Below are 20,687 nucleotides of genomic sequence, written 5' to 3'. Positions count from 1 at the left end.
ATTATCCAACTGGAGAAACTGCACTGTTTGTTTGCTGGTCAATTTGTGAACTATGCTGCTGCTGACTCTGCATGAGAGGATGGATGTAGTATTACAGTACTTGTGAGCTGAAGAAGAGACTGTGGAAGTGAACAGTAACTTCTGATACGTACCTAAAGCCATTGTTTCTTTATTATTCAGGTAGTTCAAGAGTACTAAAACCCCAGTTTGAATCACTGTCACTACAGAGTTTTGTACCGCATGTTGTGGCTCTATTCAAATCTGTTTTGCATCTTTGTCAATGGGCATAGGCACTGTGCCCTTTGAAACAGCTGACCTCATTGTAATAAGCCTAAAAAAGCCAATGATTATGGGCTGTTTGTACTCCTGAATTAATGAAGATTTTTTTTCCCTGTGCTTAGTTCATAAGATTATTGTATTTCCTGTAGAAGACATCAGGTCTTGACAGTCATTAGTGATGACATTGCTGAGGCTCACCTCAGTATCTGCAGAAGGATGCCTGTCCCTTTTCTCCATTTATTACATCTCTTTTCTGGTATAATAAAACCTCCCTGACAGTTTCTATAGAATAAGAAAACTTGCAAAACATTTCCCCCTTGCCTTCATAGACAATTTTTCTTGCTGGAAAACTCACAGGTGTTGTATGCAGCAGTGACTGTGCAGGACTGGAGGCTGGAACAGAAAATGTCCCTGTTTGAGGGTGGGGAGGTATGGAAAATTTGAGTGGTGGTTGTTCCTGTTCAAGCTTTGGTTTTTTTTCCCCATAGTACGCATGCATTACATACTCTTCTGACATTTCATTGTTGCACTAAATATGAAATTTTTTGCCAAATCCTTAATGGGACAAAATCCATTCCTGAAATTCATTTATGTAATCTTGTGCTCAGGTGTTTCTTGTATTGGTAGGTGAATTTCCTTTTCCAGGGACAGGCTTGCTTTAAACAACATGAGTCTTTGTTTCTGTTCTTTCCATGCATTAAGAAGATTGTCCTCCTACCTGCCTCATTCAGGAAGCCAGTAGGAGGCAGGCTGTTAATACAGCATACTGCGGCATAGCAGTGACAGCTGTTTTTCTGGATGTATATACCAAAACCCTGCCTTTGCTTGCAGAGCTTAACTAGTCACAGGCCATACTGTTGGGAATGACACAGACTGTCTCATACAGTCACCTGCAGTCGTAAGAAAAGTAGACAGTAACTTTCCTAGAACAAGGCACAATCTTTCTGCTGCTGACCAAATTTAGAGGCTAAAATGAGCTTGGAATCTTTAAAGGAATTATATTTGTTCTGTAAAAGTTCACTGAAAATATTAGAAGTCATCATACCTGATCGCCATCCATTCCCTTTGTCCTTTAATTTACTGACACGGAGGAGTTAACTTACTCTATAGGCATATCAATGCTGAAACAGTAATGAAAACTGATTTTTGTGTTTCAGCCAGGAAGGGCATGAATAACCTTAGGGATTACAGCAGTACATCTGGAGATGTACTGCCACATGCTTGCCAGATGGTTGGACTTTCCTTCATTAGTACTATGAACTCTGCAATCAAACCTCAGATTCTGTGGATCTACAGTACATATGTGAGCTATTTGTCACTGGAACAGGCTCCCCAGAGAAGTGGTCATGGCCCCAAGCCTGTCAGCATTCAAGGAGTGTCTGGACGATGCTCTTAGTCATATGGTTTAGTTTTAGGTAGTCCTGCGAGGAGCCCAGAGTTGGACTCAATGATCCTTATGGGTCCCTTCCAGCTTGAGATATTCTATGATTCTACTTTCACCTCACAGGGACTCTGAGCACTGTGCCAGCTAGTTTTATTATGTGAAAGACAAAATTCTGTTGGGATGCATTGCTGCCAAAGCACATGTCTCCTTCATTGTATACTCATAGAAATGCTTGTGTTTGCTAGTTGTCTTTAGCAAAGCAGCTTTTGTCTCTTGCTTTATCCTTACTTTTAGCACAGCCATGTCTAAGATACTGTATATGTCAACAGCTGTTTCTAGTCATTCTGTTAGAGCTTGTGTGAAGGGGACAATGAAGTTTTCACAAGGCAGGGAGTCACAGGCACTCTGTCCTGAAGGTTATATTTCCTTTGGGAGCTGACTCTTGAAACATTTACAAAAGAGGGTGCGAAGTTATGCATTTTGGATTTGAGTCTCGAACTGATGACTAAAGCAACATGAGAACAGCATTTGGTGTGGGACATCATGGTGAGTACACCTGTTAGCATCCCACACACTGAAGAAAACAACCCCATAATAAGAAAGAATTACATAGCCTGCATCTTGTGCAGAGATTTCCAATACATTTGTAACCAAGAGAAACAGTTGAAAACAACATCAGTTGCTGTAATACTTGTTGTTAGAAGGTTTCAAACTCATAAGTTTGGGTTCCTGGAAATGTACAGTTCAAAGGCAGTGATAGAATTTTCATGAACTTGTATATTATACACAGGGCGTGTGTGTGTTATTTATATGAAAGAATAGTAATTTCCCATATATATGGCTTGTGACTGTGATGCATAAATAGTTTTTTATCCTAGCTGATTTGGCTGAAAGACCAGTAAGAATTTTCATGTTTTTGTCACTTATATCAGTTCTATCACTCATTTGAGTTTCTGAAAAGTATGGGCTTTCTTGTTGGTGAAACTCATAAGGGGTTTGCTGTCCAAGTAGCATTTGGTACCACTAAACTCACATCATGAGGTTGCCGAAATGTTACAGTGTGGACTAAGCCTGAGCCTGTAAATTTCCTCAAAGGATTGCTCTTTTCTGTTTATTTCGTTTGGTAGTGCGGATCTTAGGTGTGGTATGTGTAGGACTACAGTGTCATGGGAACCAGTGCTGTGTCTGTGTGTGCTTTAGAAGGAATTTACTACCATCTCTAACTACTGAACTTCAGCAATATTTTCCTGGTACTCCAGTATATCCTTTTATCATGAAGGATATTATGAAATATCATAAACATTACTAATCATTATAGGTAGTCTAGGTTAAGGGACGTCCAAAATCACTGTAATTGGTATCGTTCAAGGGATTTTCAGTGCCCTGACTATTGTTTGCTCCTTGTTTCCATTTTGTTCAAGTTTTTCACATTTCTTTTTAACTTTTACAGTGTACCTTCCGTCTAGGAAGAGTGAGAGAGAAGCCCCACACTTTGTCTCTTTTCTAACACCAAACACCACAATACTGTGGCAAAATTTGCTTCCCCCTGCCCAAGATTGACAGAACTCTTATCTATGGATAGACTCCCAAGTGACACGCTAAAGGTGCCACTCCCTTTCTCCACAGTAACTCTTATTGTTCCTCTGATGGGTAGACTTACAGCATGCTACGAGTCTCCTGTAGTATGCTGGAGAGCCTGCTTGCTTACTGTCAATGTACAGGCATTACAGTTGGTTTGAGTGGCCTGCAGAATCTTTCTGTGATTCCAGAAAGGAATAATGTAGATCTAGGAAATGGCTCCACACACTTACTGCTGTGCTGTGTCAGGAAATTAGCTTAGTCATAGTTCTGTTTGTAAATTGGAGAATTAAGTTCTTCAGCAGCTGCTCCGACTGGCTGATCACTCACTGCTGGGGTAGTCTGCTGGATTGTTTTACTGCTGCAATCATCCAGTGTCATAGTTTTCTCAGTATCTTTCTTCCCATGTGAAGACTGATTTCTTAGGGAAGGCTGGGCATGATGTAATCGTAAGGATAGCTCCTTTGTGGGCCAGATAGCACTGGTTGTCAGCCTTTGTGCACTGCTCCACACCAGCTCTTGGTTCTTGAGTCTTGCAGAATGAAGAGCTAGTTCTACACCCCTCCTAGTTACCTGAATCTTGCTCAAATAGTTCTTCAGAAACATAAGAAATTGTGGTCTAAAATTGTACCAGTTTGTGTGTTCTCAGGCCTACTGTGAACTGATAGATCTGTAAGATTCTTTCCTCTTGTTCAAATAAAGCAGCTCCCCATGAGGTACAGGTAAAGCTCTCTTACCTTCTTTTTGTCAAAGCTCTGTACTAACATGGTTTGGTTTGCTTTTTCTCCTATAATTCAGAAATGCTTAAGAGGCCTGATTCATGCTTGCTTTTGCCAATTCTAGGATCTTACTGATGTTGTTAGCAGTCTGTGAGCTGTCTGCTCCTCAGCCAGTTTAAATCTGACTTTGCTCCTTTGTGAACATTGTCTTTGTAGTGGGTGTCACTCAGCCAGCATAATTAGAGAGTGAATTTAGGTTCTTGTAACTCACTGGAATGAAGTATTGGTAGAACGGCCAGCTGAGTTTACTGTAACAATATCTAACTGCAGCTGAAACTAACCTATCAGACCCTTCATTTTCTATCCTTACAGCCACCATCAAATACAGGGTGAATATCCTCCACATGTCATATGTTTTCAGAGCACTTCATTATTTGTACCAGATAAGTTAATTCTTTGTTCCACTGGAAAGAGTTGTGGAAAGCCTGGGAATATCTGTTTGGAAATTCTTCAAATGGATCATTCAGCACATTAAAAGTTTGTTACTAGTGAATGGATGAGTGTCTCGGCAACGCTTTAGCATGCCTAAGAGTATTCCCATACCTGAGATAAAATGGGCAAGGAGTCTACTGAGTTCCTTCTGTGCCTGTTGCTCATGCCCCAGTTTAAGGAGAGCTGTTCTACATGCTCCGTATTTAACCAGCTATCTTTAGGATCTCTTTAACATCACTCTGTGGCTTGGGAGACTGCTGGAAAGCCACCATAAGTTAGCTGCACCCATATGGGCAGAGACTCAGAGGAGAAAAATAACTTCTTAACATGCAGTAACTGTTTATTCTAGAAGGTTTTCTTCCCCCATTTAGATCTGACAAACTGGTTTTCTTCCTGGGAGCTTTGGAGTCCATCTCAGCTACAATTTGTTTGTTAGTCATGACTGATACCTGGTCAAGCTAATCTGTTTGATGGGCCTTGAGTACCCGTCATATAAGGACAGAATTTTCCTATTGGCACTTGTTAAAGCCAAACAGGGGGTCTGCAGGGGCTAAACAAGAGGAACACACACAATTTATAGTCTCAGCACAGACAGACATCTCAACTAGCTTTAGTTACACTAAAGAATCATTGGGTTTCTTTATAGGGTGTGTTCGCAGCATCCTGGTTTTCTATGCAAATGCACATAATGAGAAATCAGAAGCAAGAGGATGAACACAAGCATTTTTGCACTTTGAAATTACTTCTTCCCTCCCTTTAAAACAACAAACCTTCCAACTTATCTTTATTTACACAGACCTATCCACCTTGGCATCAATTTTTGTTCTCTTAGGAGCGGTATTTCTGTCTGCAACGTACTAGATTTGATAGCAGATTTCTTGGAAACAGGTCTTAAGGTACACATAACTAGTCTTGCTTTATAATGGGTGCTTAATACTCAATAAAGCAAAATAGTTGACTTTGGCCTCTTGGCACTAGTTCAGCAAAATACTTAAGCACACTTAACTTTTGGACTTACGAGAACACCCAGAGGTTTGAAGGGAAATGTGAATGCCTTCTGTAAAGGTGTATTTAAAAAAAAAAAGAATGTAGAATATAGAAAAAAGAAATTTTGCACAAAAGTACTAGTTTTTCCATTACTTCAATGCTTTATCTTTTCTGCCATTTTATTATCTACTATCCTCATTACTTTTTGGCACTGAGCCCTTGTTTAAAACACTTGTTGTCCTGTAAGGGAGAAATTGAAGTTGTGCTGTAACTGAGTCAGCATCCCTTAGCACAAACCTCCTAGGTTGTTTCTTTTCATAAATCTCAACGTGGGTGGCATGCTGGAGCAGGGCTGAAAAGATATAAGAAGACATGGAAGTGGAAGGGATAGGAAGAACACAACTCAGAAGACTGGGTTGCACGTCCACAGACAGTACTGTAGTTTGAAATTGTGTAAAGCTTGTGAATATTCTGAACACTGCTCCAGCTGAGGAAAATACAATGCAGTATTTCAGCAAAGCCTGAATCATGCCTACTTCACACAGTGCAGTGCTTTCGTGGAAGCCTGGATAAGCCCGTATGTCTACATGGTACAATACAGAGCAGTACATTGATACTATCTAGAGTCCCACTGCCTGTGTGTTTGTGCTAGGAAAGCACCAAACCTGGCCTGTGAAGGAGACCAACCAACGGGGGCACACTGCGACACTGGTGGGACCGGACTGCTTCCTGCGTAACAGATAGCTGCTTGGCCATGAGGTTATAGATCCCTGAACCATGCTTAGTTGCCAAATATGGCATATGTTTTATTGTCATTTGCACCTTCAGACTTGCCTAAGGTTGCTGAGCGTCCAGCAGGGCTTAAATCACTCTAGTTCTCTCCTCCCACAAAAATTTGGGCTGAGAATTTTGTAGAGCTGCACCTGAGAAATGCTGCAAACTTGTTCCTGATCTCCTTTCTTGTTTCTTCTCATCCCATCACGTCTGTGTTTTCCCTCACACGGAGCAGAAAAGGACACTAGTATAAATACTGTACTTAGAATAAACTCTTGCTCTTAGCAAACTCAGTCCAGATACGGGCATTCAGGTTGACAGTCTGGGTTTGTTTTAAACACAGTGGATTAATTCTGAGTTGTATCATTCAATAGGAGAGAAAGAAAAGTGTTGGCCATGTGAGGAGTTCAAAAGAGTAAAATTATTAATAGTTTGGAAACAGATTTTTACACTCAACTAATTCCTAGTAAAAAGTAACTGAGGATCATTTCTAGCAGTTAGATGTTAACTCACATAGGACCTGGTTCCACTGCCTGTAAGAAGAGCATAAATACTTCTTCTGGAATTAGAGGTTTCTCCTTATGATTAAATTAATTTTTCTTTTAAAAAAAGGCAGGAATAATTTTTTTCTCTTGACCTATTAATGTATTTATTTCCGGTGAATTCCAGTGTTCAAAGCAATTTAAAGAAAGTGCTTCTTAGTAGCAATATTCATAGCAAACACCACTGCGTCAGTATTTATTCAATTTGATTTTATTATTATTATTATTGTGCAAAAGTCTAGCGTCTAGCAGCGGTGTCCATTTCTGATTATTTTCTGAACCTGCTCTATGTTAAAATCTGCCAAAATGCTGAGATTTTTTTAAAAGCTGACAGAGGGGATTTAGTTTTGTGGTTGTTGTTTGGTGTGTGGGTTTTTTTTTTCCTGGAGGCTGCAAAGAATTGTGTTTTGTAGTCTGAGCTACAGTGCTTTCATGCTGACAGCACTGTCCATACCATGATAGTCTGGCTGAGCAGAAACAGATGTTGTAGGCCCATTGGCCAGTTTCCTGCCTGAGAGAGAGGCTTCTGGTAAAGTCCAGTTTTCATGGTGGGATTTCTTTAATGCTGTATTTCCTTGAAAAGAAGGAAAGTTCTTAGTTTCCATATGCACAAACCTCAGTTAAATTGAATTAAGCACCTAGCTCTTCAGAGAACTTTCTCGCATGGAATCACATTGCTAGGACTCTGTATTACCATCCAGACTTCAGAGAGGAGCTTACAAGCCAAAGCTGTACTCAAGGATTTAAAACCTGAGCCTGTGTTATGAGGTCTTCTCCAGTGCAACTTCTTAGAAGTGTTTTAATGTCTCAGAAAAACATTCTTTAACGCCTCATAGTGCCCGCAAATTGGGGATGGTAACAATCTCACTGTGATAATACATATATAAGTTGCACACTATTGATAGTTTCAACATTGGCAGCAAATTAATGTCTTGATCGCTACGACAATAACCTGTTTGCAGGACCTGCAAATACGGGATGACAAATTCCAGCTTTGCATGCCATCTGCTTCTTATATTTGTTAAAGGTGCATTTACGGTCCCTGTTCTCCAGCAAATCCTGCATCAGTGGCAGTTCACTCCACAGCAAATTAGGGAGACAAGGCTGAAGTACAGTGCCCATAAAAAGTATCCTTGCACCTCCTGCCCATAGTGGACAGGATTATCACATTTGTTTTGAAGGCAAAGGCAGAGTCAGCAAGGAGCTGTGCTGGCTATTTTTACTTTGACTACTTACTCCCTGAAGAGCAGGGAAGAGGCAGAGGCATGCTGCAGCCCGTTCTCAGAGATCTGAAGCAGTGCTGTGCTGCAGCTGTTGGCCTACTTACGAATGCATTTCAGCTCTGCAGTGGCCCCCTGGCTCTGTGCTGGCTATGAAGTTAGGCATGTGATTGATTTACTTTTATCCCCTGGGATTGAATCAGAAAGTTGCCTGTTGGGATTGGGACACAAATTAGTTTACCATTATTTTGTAAAGTGCCTCAAGTACTTTAAAAAGTGGTGTCTTTTTGGTATGTTGCACAAAGTGCTTGTAACATTTGACTGCGAGTCTTTTGTTGCAGGAAGACTTGGTGGTATGAAACATTGAGCTGTGTGCTCACACCGTAGTCTGTAGGTGGCAACAAGGAGTGTAAGTAACTGCAGGGCCCCACTGTGTGTACATTTGGGAGCCCGAGTTCCCTGATGAGCGTTTTAGCTATCCTTGTCCTCATGCAAGCCTTTACAAGTCTGCTCCTACAGGAGACAGAAGTAGTTCAATGAACTTGAAGGGTCCAAAGGGAGACACTAAGTTTTAAATTTGTTTGTCTTAGGAATTTAAAGCCAAGGGGCTGATCTTCCACACAATAGTTCACCTCCTTGGCGTATAGTGGTGATTGCGCTGAACATGAATGTGTTCCGTGTAGCTCAACTAAGTTTCTAGCAATGTGTGGTTGCTGTGTGTTACAAGTCATGAGCAAGGTAGGTTGTGTTTATAGGACTTTGCCTTTCTGCTGGGATCATTTTTACATTTTGCTGTTGAAAGATTTCAAACACAGTGAAAGGCTAGTGTGAGACCGAGGAGCAGGAGAGACTACTGGAACAGTTAGTTAGCACCGCAGTTACGTTGCGTGAGTGCCAGGAGGCTCCATTGATAGCAAGGGAATTCAAATTGTCCTGAACAGAATTTAACAAGGAGATGAGTTCTGCAGCTACTAGTAATCCATAAATGTCCTCAGAACTATTGCCAGCCAAAAAATCCACCTGAAGTTACCCATTTTCAAGATAGAAACTACTCCTGAACATCAGCCCTTGATTCAGTGTACCTTTAGTCCACCAGCAGAAGCATTTTAGGGTTAAAACTTTGGAGGGGTGGGGAGGCAGCAAAACCAAAAAAGTCAGATGTTTTGAGATCCTTTCTTGCTCAGGAATCTTCAGATGCTTTTTGCTTATTGATTTCTGTTGTTATGCTATTCCTCTGTGATGTTTAGCATATAGAAAGCAGAAATAAAAGGAACTTGTCTACTAGTTTTTTTTCTGCCTTGTGCTCCTGACAGCCTCTCTGCCAGCCATGGCAGTTTACAGCTTATCTTAGTGATATGTCCTGGTTATCTGTGATCTGTGTGACGGCTTAGCATTCCACTGCTTTTTGCTTAATAAATTAAAGACTGGGTAAGAGTAACACTGTAATACTTGACCATATAAGGGGGGGTGCCTGTTGTTTTAGTTCTGCTCCTTGCACAATATGCAGTTGAAGCCTTTTAAGGGAAGGCGGTGCAGACAGAGTGAAAACATCCAGAAGCAGAACATCCATTTCACATCATAGTTGGTGCCAGTGCTGGTGCTGTCATTACTACTGCTGTGAATTTCTCACAGGCTGTTGGAGTTGCATAGTTAAAAAGGAGAGACTTATAGGTGGGACTGAAGGAAAAAGTTAAAACATTTAGTTCATGGCACCTGCATCTTGAGAAATAATAAGAATGAAGAGGGAACTGACCAAAGGTGAGCTGAACTAGACATCCAAAGCTGAGAAATGAAGTATTAAAGAGCTCTTCAGCATTGGCAAGAAGAGACCACAGAAAGAACAAGTGGAAACATAATGCAGTGAGAACGGGATAGGGACTTGGTGACTAAAAAGGACAATGAATAGTGTCTAAATTTTGAATAAAGTTAAAAAAAAATTCTTTGCAAAAGAAATTTGAATGTTGGAGGGGGAATGGCATAACTAATGCAAATGATGGGATGGTAAAGAAACTGTGGCATCATGATAGGAATTCAATCCTGGATGTCATCTTAGTACTCCAGAAGAATGAACCCATGAAATTTTAGGTCTGGTTGCAAGTACACTTAAGTCAGTCCATCAAGCCAAAGACTGTACTATATGGTTAGAGAATGGCAAAAGCAGGATCTCTAATAAAGGGGTGGAAAAATTTATGTAGGGAAACATAAGTCAGTTGTTTTGATCTCAGAAGCATCCAGAGTGTTACAAACATTTTGAAGCATCTCAGACAGTAAAATATCAAATAAAACACATTTGTATGCCAAGGTTAGATGGTGTGAAGACTGTTAATTTCAGCTAGATAAATTATTTTATTGATAAATCAGATGCATATCCTTACTTGAGATATTTTTCGTTCTTTGTGTGAAGAGACTACAGAAGTTGGAAGAAAAACTGTTTTCTTAGTTTCAGTTAAACCATAGTCTTGTCTTCAAAATAAAATATGCTTCAGGCCTTAAATTGAGTGAGGCTTTTATCAGCTGGAGATTAGATAACACAGTCTATTTCAGTGGCTAAGTAGCAATTTAGAAGAGCCAGTGTGAAACCTTTTTATTCTATAGCCAGTAACTCTGAAAGAAACTGTTGCAGAGGTTTGATCTCATATGAAATGCTGCTAACACACATTGTCTTTCAGTGGCCTCCATGCCGTCCTTCAGTTCCTGTTTGTTAGGGCCTGAGAGTGCTTAGCCTTCTGCAGAAGCAGGCTCATTGCTCTCTAAATTACAGCACCTTGTCTCCCTCAGCACTTGCTCTATACAAGGGAGTAGGACTGCAAAAAAATGTGTCCATGAAACACCAGCCTGTGTTTTGAAGCGTGCTCACCCAGGTGTCTGTGAGCATCTTTCACACGTGCAGCTGATACGTGCAGGTGGTGGTGAACAAGAGAGACAAGGACATGCAATAGCTGCTTTCTTAGTGATTCTTTCATTAATATCTTTTTCTTCCTCCAAGTTAAGACTCCAGAGCGAAGGCAATGCTGCAGTTCATCCTAGCCGGCATTTCACCTACAATACAAAACTTTAGCCAGTCATTTATGATGGTTCATGAGACCTGTCAAAGAAATCCCTTCCCCCACTGTTGTGACCTTTATCTTTGTGGTGAACAGGCGTCATGGCTTTGGCAGGATAAGTTTGTTTGATTGACTGATCTATTCTCAGAAGTTATAAAAGTTTCCCTGGGCACAAGAAAGTCAGCTTGCTGCAGGCCATTTTTTGTATCTGAATGATGTGTATTCATCAGGACTTTTTGTGACATTGTAGAGAATACGTTGAAGCAAACTTCCCTCTGACTTTCATTAATGTAAGTCAGAGTAATTCTGCAGAAGTCAGTGGTGTTTTGCTATTGCAAAACCAAAGTGACTGGGAGATACCCTCAAGGGTGAATTTGCTTTATTAGCCCATCTGTGAAAAATAGTCTGTTGTCTTCACTGGGTGGAAAACTGAAAGAAAGGTATCACAAAGATATTCCAATTCCTTTAACCCTTTTAAATAAAATAACATTTTTTTTCCTGAATGGAATGTTATCTTTTTACACAGTTTAAGGAGGATAATACTTTTACTGTAACTCCAAGGAAAGTAATTTGAGCTATCAGGAGTCCTGTACCCTCTGTTTTCCTAGTTAGGTGACATGCATATGGCTATGAAGTATAAGTAAGAAGATCTGGGATATTCAGATGTGCAGCTGTGCAATAAGTAGACCAGTTGCCTAGTGCAAAACAGGTAAGTTTTCCACATTAGTCTGTTAAGGCTTACAGGGACAATTTTAGAATTAGCTGTTAATTTTTTTTCTGACAGGAAATTTTCAAAAATTCTGATCTTCATTATGAAGATTATTATTGTTATTTCCTTTATTATGAACTAGCCAGCTCATGGTTTGGTGAGACTTATTGTAGAGTTCAGGAATTGCCTTAACAGTTCTCCACTGGTACTAAACTCTCCAATAATTCTGTTGTCTAGTAATAAAGTACCTCAGACTGCTTCTTGTGGTTGTTTTGTATGTGTTCTCCTTATGTTTTAGTAGAAGGTGGGTGGTCAGTATAGGTAATGTGGGACTAGCTCTTTAAAATAAAAATGATAGTTAAGTTGTACAGTAGGAGGGTAAATTTAACTATATGACCTTACAATAACTTATATTATTTTACCTTACTTCATTATCTCCCCATTTAGAAACAGCTGCTCCTACTTTTTTTAAATTCAGAAAATATAGTGTTAAATAATGTGCATAATTGCAAAAAGTACAGTCCACTCTTCTTTGTTGTTTTTTTTTCTCCTTAATTAGTATTTCGGCATACTGGGAATGTAAATACCCTTAGCTCTGATATGGGCAGAATAACTAAGGTGATTGCCCTTCAGTTTAGGTCCAAGTGTAAATACCCCATTTCCCAGTCTAGCAAGCGCTAATTAGTGCCATGCACAGACAGAAGAAACTTTGTTGTGTAATGTCATTGATGTAGTGAGCACTTATGCTGAAACAAGGCAAGAAAGAATACTGTTTGAAGTCAGCCCCATTAAATGTCTGAGGTGACAAGAACCAGAATGTCCATGGTTTGTTGTATTCCTTCTACAGAGTTCATACTCATGGAACATATAAACAAAGGTATATCAACTCTGTGGTTAGACATAAATAGAATACCTTTACTTCAAATAGACTAGGAAAATAAACCTATTCATGTGGCATATTTTTTTCCAGTTTTTATTGTGATTTTTTGGAATTGTATTCCATCCATCAAGTCGGGTCTTCTGACAGGTAAGGGCTTCACCCAGAGAACTGAGAGACTGAAGTATTGCCCTTACAGGAGCACCACTGCATCAGTATCTTGTTGATGATGCATTATATGTATATATAAGGACATATAAAATTGATGAGTGAGACCTCTGCAAGATATAAACTCTTTGTAAACTACTTCCAGAACTCACTTTCTCAGAGAAGTAGTATCATGTCTGACCAAGAGGTCTCACATCAACAGCAAAATCTTTATGTTAACTACCTGACTTTCCGTTTCTAACTTCCCAAATTTAGGGACTCTAGTGTAAATGTACAGGAAGAAGAGAAACTTAAAAAGCTGTGTATATATATATAGACTTGTTTAAACTCTCTTGTGAAGGTACTTTGCTAAAAACATCATAGATTGTAATTGATGGATCTGTGATTTCTTACAGATAGACCAAAAACCTTTACCGTGACTCACCAGCAATTGTTCTTGCAGAATTACAAGTTCCAGAAACCCTCATCCTAAGCATTTATTTGCCTAGCAGAATAAAATATTTCCCTAGTATCTTTCAAGGTTGTCATGAAGTCATATGCTGCATTAGGTAGTGCTGGAAATCTTCAGTGGTACATAGAAACTAATTTCCAAATTTTGGTCCACAAGTGATGCTACCCTTCTGTCTCAGCTGCCACTTGATTTTTTTTTTTTAAATACGGCTATTTGGTGTAGCAGTGACTGAAAGCTCTGATTTTGTCATTCTGTCTACAAGGAAGCAGGCTGTTGAATGTGAAGAAAAAGTTTTAGTGAATTAAGGGACTTTTTTTTTTTTTTAACTTTATCTGCACTGAAGTCGTACCAGTCATATTTCTTGTTTAGTAAGATGTAGATGTGGGAGGGTTAAAAATCCTTCCCCCGTTCCACATTTAATCCCTGTTTTCCCTGACTTTGAAGATCTGGCAATTTCCCAGTTACCGAAAATTAGTTTCCTTCCCCTGAGGGTATTTTCTTGTAGTTTGCATTGTTACTTGTTTGATCTGATGCAGCACGTTATTTCTCTGCATCTGCAGCTTTGATAATTTTTTGCATCTTCCTGTGGGAACGCCACTCATGTTCCCTGGGGTCATCATTCAGTGTAAATCTCTATAGGTTGCATAAAGGCACACTATCCATTTATTGAGACTTCCAGTGATAATTCCTTTGCTCAATAAAATAGCAATAAAAAAGTGGATGCTTAATTTTCAGTGTGCTTCTACTTACTTACTCTGTTAAAGTCTTAAGAACAAAAAAGTATTGCAAGGAACAATCTGTCATATTTCACTATGAACTTTGTATGTATATGTTTATATGTATATTCTATTTGTTTGTTTGAAAGACTTAGTAAGTCTTTCAAAGTAGTAAGACCAATGCCAACAGATTTGACATCTGTATTTTCAGTGCTAGCCTAGTGCATAGAAATCTTTGAAAACCATTACAGCCCCTGGAGGCCTTTGGTGCTGGTCAAGATAGGTCCATCCAAGGCTGTTTGTCCCCACATTAGAGGAATACAGAAAAGTGAAAGGGAGAGCATTTCCTTCTCCAGAAACAGTGCAACGATATGGGAACATTTCTGCAAGCAGAAATATTCCTGCTGTATTGTTAGGCTACCTCAAGAGAATTGGTTTTGCTCTTCCAGCATGTTAGCTATTGTTTTCTAGTTGATTGTTTTCTAGTTTTTGGCAGTATGGTCCTGTTCCCAGCCTGCAGTTACTGTCACATAGAGATTAAATCCTTTTATGTTCCTGATTTTTTGCAGAGCCAGCCAGAAACCTGTTCAGCTCTGCACTGTATAACCTCGCTATGCAGCAGCATTTCTAAGGGCCAAAAATATAGCTAGTGCTGTATAAACATGAGGAGGTATACACTTGCCTCTCCCTTCAAACTAGAGACATGAAAACTGAGTTTAGGATTAAACATTTTGATAATATTTTTTTCTCCAGGTACCGCTTTAGTTCTTTTCAAGTAAGTATCAGCATTTCTTACTCTGTCTCATTTAAAACACACTCTTTTTAGATGTAATATGTAAGTACAAAAATGAACACCTAGGCTGAATAGGATGAGTCTTAGACAGCAATGGATATTTATTAAATTAGAAAAAAGTAGATTTGGAGACTAAATACCAGTGCTGATTAACAATTTGAAGATTTCAGAGAGAATACTTCAGGGCTGAACTGTCATTTAGGTACATTTATGTACCACCTTTTGAAAGGGTCAGTATTTGTGTATTTGGACAGTTCATCCCATTTACCTTACGTGCCTACTTTAAGACAAAGTCATGGACTGTAGGTGTCTCTCTGTTGACCAGGGAAGTGACTGCTTTTGCTTTCTCACGTAACGTCTAGGTGGATTGGGCTAAGCACCTTGAATCCCACTTTGATTGATCTGCTTTGCCTAGGCTTGACTGCAGTTAAAATTACCTAAGTTGTCTCACATCAAGTATTCTTCTGTGGGGGATGGAATTTAGGAAATATTTGTTAGGTGTGATTGCTGCAGCATCCTAGGGAGATTGTACGGCCCTTTTTAGTCAGTCAGATTTCTTGACTATATCTCAAGTCTTGTTTTTCGTATTAAAAACCAGTTGCCTCTGAAAATCCTAGGCACGCAGTGAAAACAGGCAAATATAATTAGAAACAGGAAGAATGGTAATATCCATTCTGCATAAATCCCATTCTGCTTTGTAGTGGGTTACTTTGAGGATTCATTTTTTCCTTCTCTCTTGCTTTTTAGTCCAAGGAAGGATTTTTTCATTATAGTTTATAACAGGAATAATTTCCAGTTAACAACCTGGGGAAGGGAAAGCACATCCAGCTTATATGGTGGTTTATTTTGGTTCTTGAAAATACTGGCAGGTCAGCCAGCTAGTGGGAGTATTTCATATAGGTGTGTCAGAGGAGACTGGGACAGTAATTTCAGACTCAGGTTGAGACTGAGAAAGCTTTTTCAGAAGAGGTGCTGCATCATGAAAGCATTCCTATATTGTCTTGGCTTTGAACACATAAATAGAAGGAAAAATGTCTTTCCAGCATAGCAGTGTTGTCCACCTGTGTTTTTTAAAGGAAGATGCGTGAACATGATGCTTTAACTTTCATTAAAAGATTAGTATAACAAAACTGTGTATCTGTAGATATAACTGTTTCTTGCTCAGTAGCAAGAGAAAGATAGTGGTATAGCCTGTTGAGCTGAGGTCCTACATTTTCCAGAATACTACACTTAGTGTATTAATATACCTGCGTTCTGGGTCTGAGATTCTGAGACAAGGATATTGTACTGTTGAACTATTCTGTTTTGGTTTGTGTGTGGCTTTTTGGTTGGTTTTTCTTTTTTTTTTTTTTCTGATTTATATCCCGGCTTTAAGGAGATGTAGCAAGACCTAGAATATTCCTCAAGTAATCTCAGGCCATATGTAAAAAATGCACTGTCTTAATCGTGTGATGTTTTATTGTGTCTTTTCTAGGGTGGCTAAAGTAATGAAGGTTCCTGTGTATGAGACACCAGCAGGATGGAGATATTTTTCCAATCTCATGGACTCTGGACGTTGCTCGCTTTGTGGAGAGGAAAGCTTTGGCACTGGTAAGTAAGAAGTAATCAAAAATTTCCACAGACTTTTAATGACAAATTTTAATTTTCCAGGGTGCCTCAAGTCAAAGCCAAAAGAATCAGCAAATTAACTGTCTTGTGCTGGAACAGAGAACTGTCAGTTTTTCACACCTGAGGGTCGTCTTCCAACTCTGTTGTCCAGTACCTTGAGGTATGAAAAATGTGGAACATGGACATTCAGAAGCCATAGGCAATCTTATCACTGCCCAGACAGCTTTTGGAGATGACTGGCACTCTCTTCTGACTTGAACATAATGCAGAAAGGTCTCACTGGTTCCACTGTAACAGTCTTTTCACAGCAACAGCATTTTGCCTGCATGGAAAAAACACATAGTATTTCCTAATGTGATTCACTGTACAAAGTATGAGGGTTGTATGTCTAATGGTATGTCTTAGCAAACCTGTTGCAGGCGTCCCTTTTGAGAACATCACAATTACCAAAACTCAGATAAAATCATCATTGGAAGAAATCTGATTACATGTCAGCATCTGTGTTTTCCCTAAGTATTTTCCCTTACCAGTCAAGCAATAGAATGCAGAATGAAAGACAAATTTGAGCCCTCATGAATTCAGTGCTGACAGGAAGCATTAAAGCAAGCTATTAAAATATGTAGTCTGTAAATCTGCACAAATGTGGTTTTGGTTTATGAGAAAAAGTGAATAAATTTCAGTGTTTGTGGTTTTTTTTTTTTCTTCCCTGGATTCTAGCACAGAAATTCTTCCTTCTTTTTTATTTATTAGTAGGGTTGTGTTACAAGTGTTTTTGAAAGAGCACATGTCAGAATAACTTAACCATTTGCCTGCCTAACAATTTATCCTATATTTTGATGTGAGTTCCATGGAGTTCTTTATTTTGGTGTATAATTAATTGGAAACAGCTTATAGAAAATGATTTATCAGGCAGTAAAGCTTGGTTACAAATTTCATTTTGCCTGGATTGGGTTGAGACTAGTATTAAGTTTGTTGGTTAAGTTCAATTAGAACAGAATGCTTCTTTGTTAAAATGAGGATACCTTTAAGTCATATATGTGCCACTTTATGTGCTAGCCTGTCATTAACTGTCTGTAAGTATCTGAATGGACTGTGATGGAAGAACCAAAAATGCGTTAGATTTCTCTGGGTGTCTCTCTGTAAAAAGTAAGAGAATTTAAATGAATAACAAATGTTTATTTTTTTTCTGTTATGAGTGGGAACCAGTGTCCCATGATTAGCAACCTGGATGCCTTGCTATAGTTGCTGTGACTGGCACAGATTAGTATTGCCTTGAATGTAACTTTTGAATAGATATTTTCAAAGGGTATTCTGCAAGGTCATTCAGTGAGTTCTAACTTAGAGAGGTGGGCAGGAAGGTCTTGTACCTTGCAGAAGCCACTGCCATTTGTTGTGGTGTGTTGGTAACCTGTGTCTTCATTTGCCCCTGAGAGGTCTGGACTGGGGACAGTTTCAACTGTAACTGCTTTTTGATACTTTTTCACCAGCCAGTTCTGTACCCCTTCCCTCTAAATATTGAAGTTCCTCCTGCTCATCCAAAACCAAATACTTCCATGAAACTTGGGTGTGTCTTGAAACATCATTATGTCCTCATTAGCACTGAAATGATTTGGAAAAAAGTCCTGCCTTCATCATCTTGCTGAAGAAAGGGAAGTGTGGATTTTGACTGAAAGGAGCTTGATGGTGAGTTCCCAGAGGCTGAAGTACATCTGGGTACCTTAGCCACAGAGTGCAGCATCTCCCACTGCATGTAGTTTTATCTGGAGGGGTATGTAAAGCAAACAGGGGTGGCCCCTATGTGCCATATGCCATGACAAACCACTGCCTCAGGCCTGTTTCTGCTTGGGAAGTAAGGCTCCTAGACCATCTTCAACTGGTGACGTTAAGTACAATTCTCGCAAATGCTTTCTGTCTAAGGAAGAAGGGAAGAATCTTTGGTTGCTTAGTAGAAGCCTTGTATCCTTTGAGGAGACTTGTTATTAAAATTTTATGGTGCAGTTATAAAAAAGCCAAACATCAAATTTCCCTAGCACATTGAAAAGGCATGTTCAGGTCCTGCTAAGCAGGCTGTCCCAAGCATTGGTGGACTTCAGCCATGCAGATCAGTTATGTAGGAATCAAGAGAAGTGGTTTCAGGGCTTGATCTACTGAAACAGGGTGTTGTAATCTGTGTTGGCCTAACTTTATTACTCTGAGTATCAGATGGTTGTGGTTGTTGAAGTCGGGAAAGAGGGACAGGTGTCTCACAGAGGTCAAGGAGGGGCCTCTAGAGGTCAAGGAGGGGCCTCTAGAGTTTGTATGTTCTTCTGGGTAGGCAAGATAATTCCTCTAACTTCTCTATGTTCTTACATTTGACTTGTTTCCTTTGCTCGTGTCCTTCTGTAGGGTCCTAAAACAATTGCATTTTGTACTCTAGCCTCTCTTTCCATTTTGCAGCTCCTGCCACCTGACCTCAGATGAGCCTCTGCATTCCTAGCACTCTCTGTGTTCCTGTCTTAATCTGGTTCTCCTATCCTATCATTAATTCTTCAGATTCCTAATAAGTTATTTCTCTTGTGAGTTCCAAGGGTACTTGAACAACATATTGCTGGCCAGCACGGAGAGCTGCTCTACAGTAATATTCAATATGTGCATCCTGGCACATTCTGGTCCGACAAGCTTTTTTGTACCTGCAGCACTTCAGAAAGCCTCCTGACCTCCCATTTAAGCCAATGCCCTCTAAAAGCTAATCTGAACCCTCAAGATTCAATCCCATGGGCATCCAGACAACTTGAGCACTGGGTTTAAATTCCTCAGTGTGTGTGTAGTTACTGTGTAAATGAATCATGACAGTGCCTACAGTGCAATTATGCAATGACTATGATGCCTCAGGTTTGTTTTTGTCCCTGCCTCACTTTCCTTATCATCTTTCAATTCAGTGCAGCTGTCTGAAAATATCTCATATGCCAGGAGGTTTATTTGTAAAACTCAGTCTGTAGATGACCAATACTTTAACATTGCGAGCTCTTTTTAGCAATAAATATTTACCTTATTGCAAATCTTTTAGTAATGTCCCAAGCTGCATGACCCTCACAAGTTTCTGCCAGTATTGGGCATTTGAATCAATTTTACAGCTTTTCCCTTAATCATATCTATTTAGGGAACTGAAACTTGGCACTTCTTTAACTTTCAGCATGGAATATTTAAAGAAATGTACCATATAGGTGATCAGAGTGGGAAACTTGCTGTTCTGTGCAGGAGAAAGGGGTTTCACAGATTCACATTCTATCGTCAAACTAACCAAACAGCACTGGAGACGGACTGATTGCTCGTGTACCCAGGTAATCCAGCCCAGCTGGAATTTCCAAATAATACAGAGCCCTGATTTTATAACATAAGGGATTTTGCTCTGGCAAGTAAATAAAAGCAAATTTTCTGCTATAAAAGGACAAAAGATTTTGAAAACATCCCACAGGGCTATGTTTCCCAGACTTGTTTTCTGGCAGCTGATCTTGGAGCTCAACCAAAGCTTTAAAAACTTCTTCCATTTTTGTAGCAGTGTGGGGAGCTTGTCAGATGAGGTTAGTAGCTTTCTGGTTCTATGACTAATGCCCAGGACACAGTTCAGAGAAGGGCGTCAGCAGCAGCAATTAGTTTCTAAATTTCATCAGCAAACTATTAATCAGGATTAAGAGAGCTGTGTGGCTGATTTATGTTTCTGCAGTTTAAGCCACTTCAGTAATTGCTACTTCTTTCATAAACTTGCATGCTTCATCTCCAAATTTCCAGATGCTATTAACATCAGCTGCCTTCTCCTGCAAGATTATATAGAAGAACTAGTGGAGAATGAAAAAGTGTTCTGCTGCTGAAATGAATGAAAGCCTTAAAAGAGCTGTTTGGTGGTGTCTGTTACAGTATTACAAATCTAAAAGAATCTCATTAACTTGAATAAAGGAACAGATCAGAATTCCCCTAAATCTCCATTTGCCTAAAATATCAAGTTTCAGATTGCTGATGTGGTGATAGATTTGTAAGACTCAAAGTGTAGGCAAAGAAAATTATTTACGGTGAGTTTGTATACTCACTTTAGTCAGGTTTTTGTTTTAAAATCACATTTGCAGAGTGCAGTATGCTAAACAGATATAATGAATTTAGGGAAAAGCAACTGAATTTTCCTCAAGCATATGACCCTCAGGGCTCACTGTCTCTGTCAGAATTGGAAATCACACATACAGAATAATTTAGACATGTAAAAGACAGCCTGCATGCCCAACAGCTTTCCAATATCAGAAAAATCATAATATGAACATTTTTTCATGATCTTACTTTGTTTCTCAGGCTACTGCCTCTCAAGACTTCATGTCAGT

General features: G+C 39.5%; 1 protein-coding gene across 1 annotated transcript in view; it reads left to right on the top strand.

Moving 5' to 3' along the window:
• Positions 1-20,687, top strand: part of PGM5 (phosphoglucomutase 5) — an 85,307-nt gene that overhangs the window by 35,272 nt on the left and 29,348 nt on the right. Inside the window, exon 7 of the mRNA XM_064438062.1 lies at positions 16,208-16,323. Coding sequence (XP_064294132.1) covers positions 16,208-16,323 — 116 coding nt within the window. The remainder of the gene's footprint in view (positions 1-16,207; positions 16,324-20,687) is intronic.

Source organism: Phalacrocorax carbo, chromosome Z (assembly GCF_963921805.1).
Source record: "Phalacrocorax carbo chromosome Z, bPhaCar2.1, whole genome shotgun sequence".
In the NCBI taxonomy this organism is placed as follows: Eukaryota; Metazoa; Chordata; class Aves; order Suliformes; family Phalacrocoracidae; genus Phalacrocorax; species Phalacrocorax carbo.
Note: the sequence above shows the minus strand (reverse complement) of the source record. Positions and strands in the feature narration are given on the sequence as shown.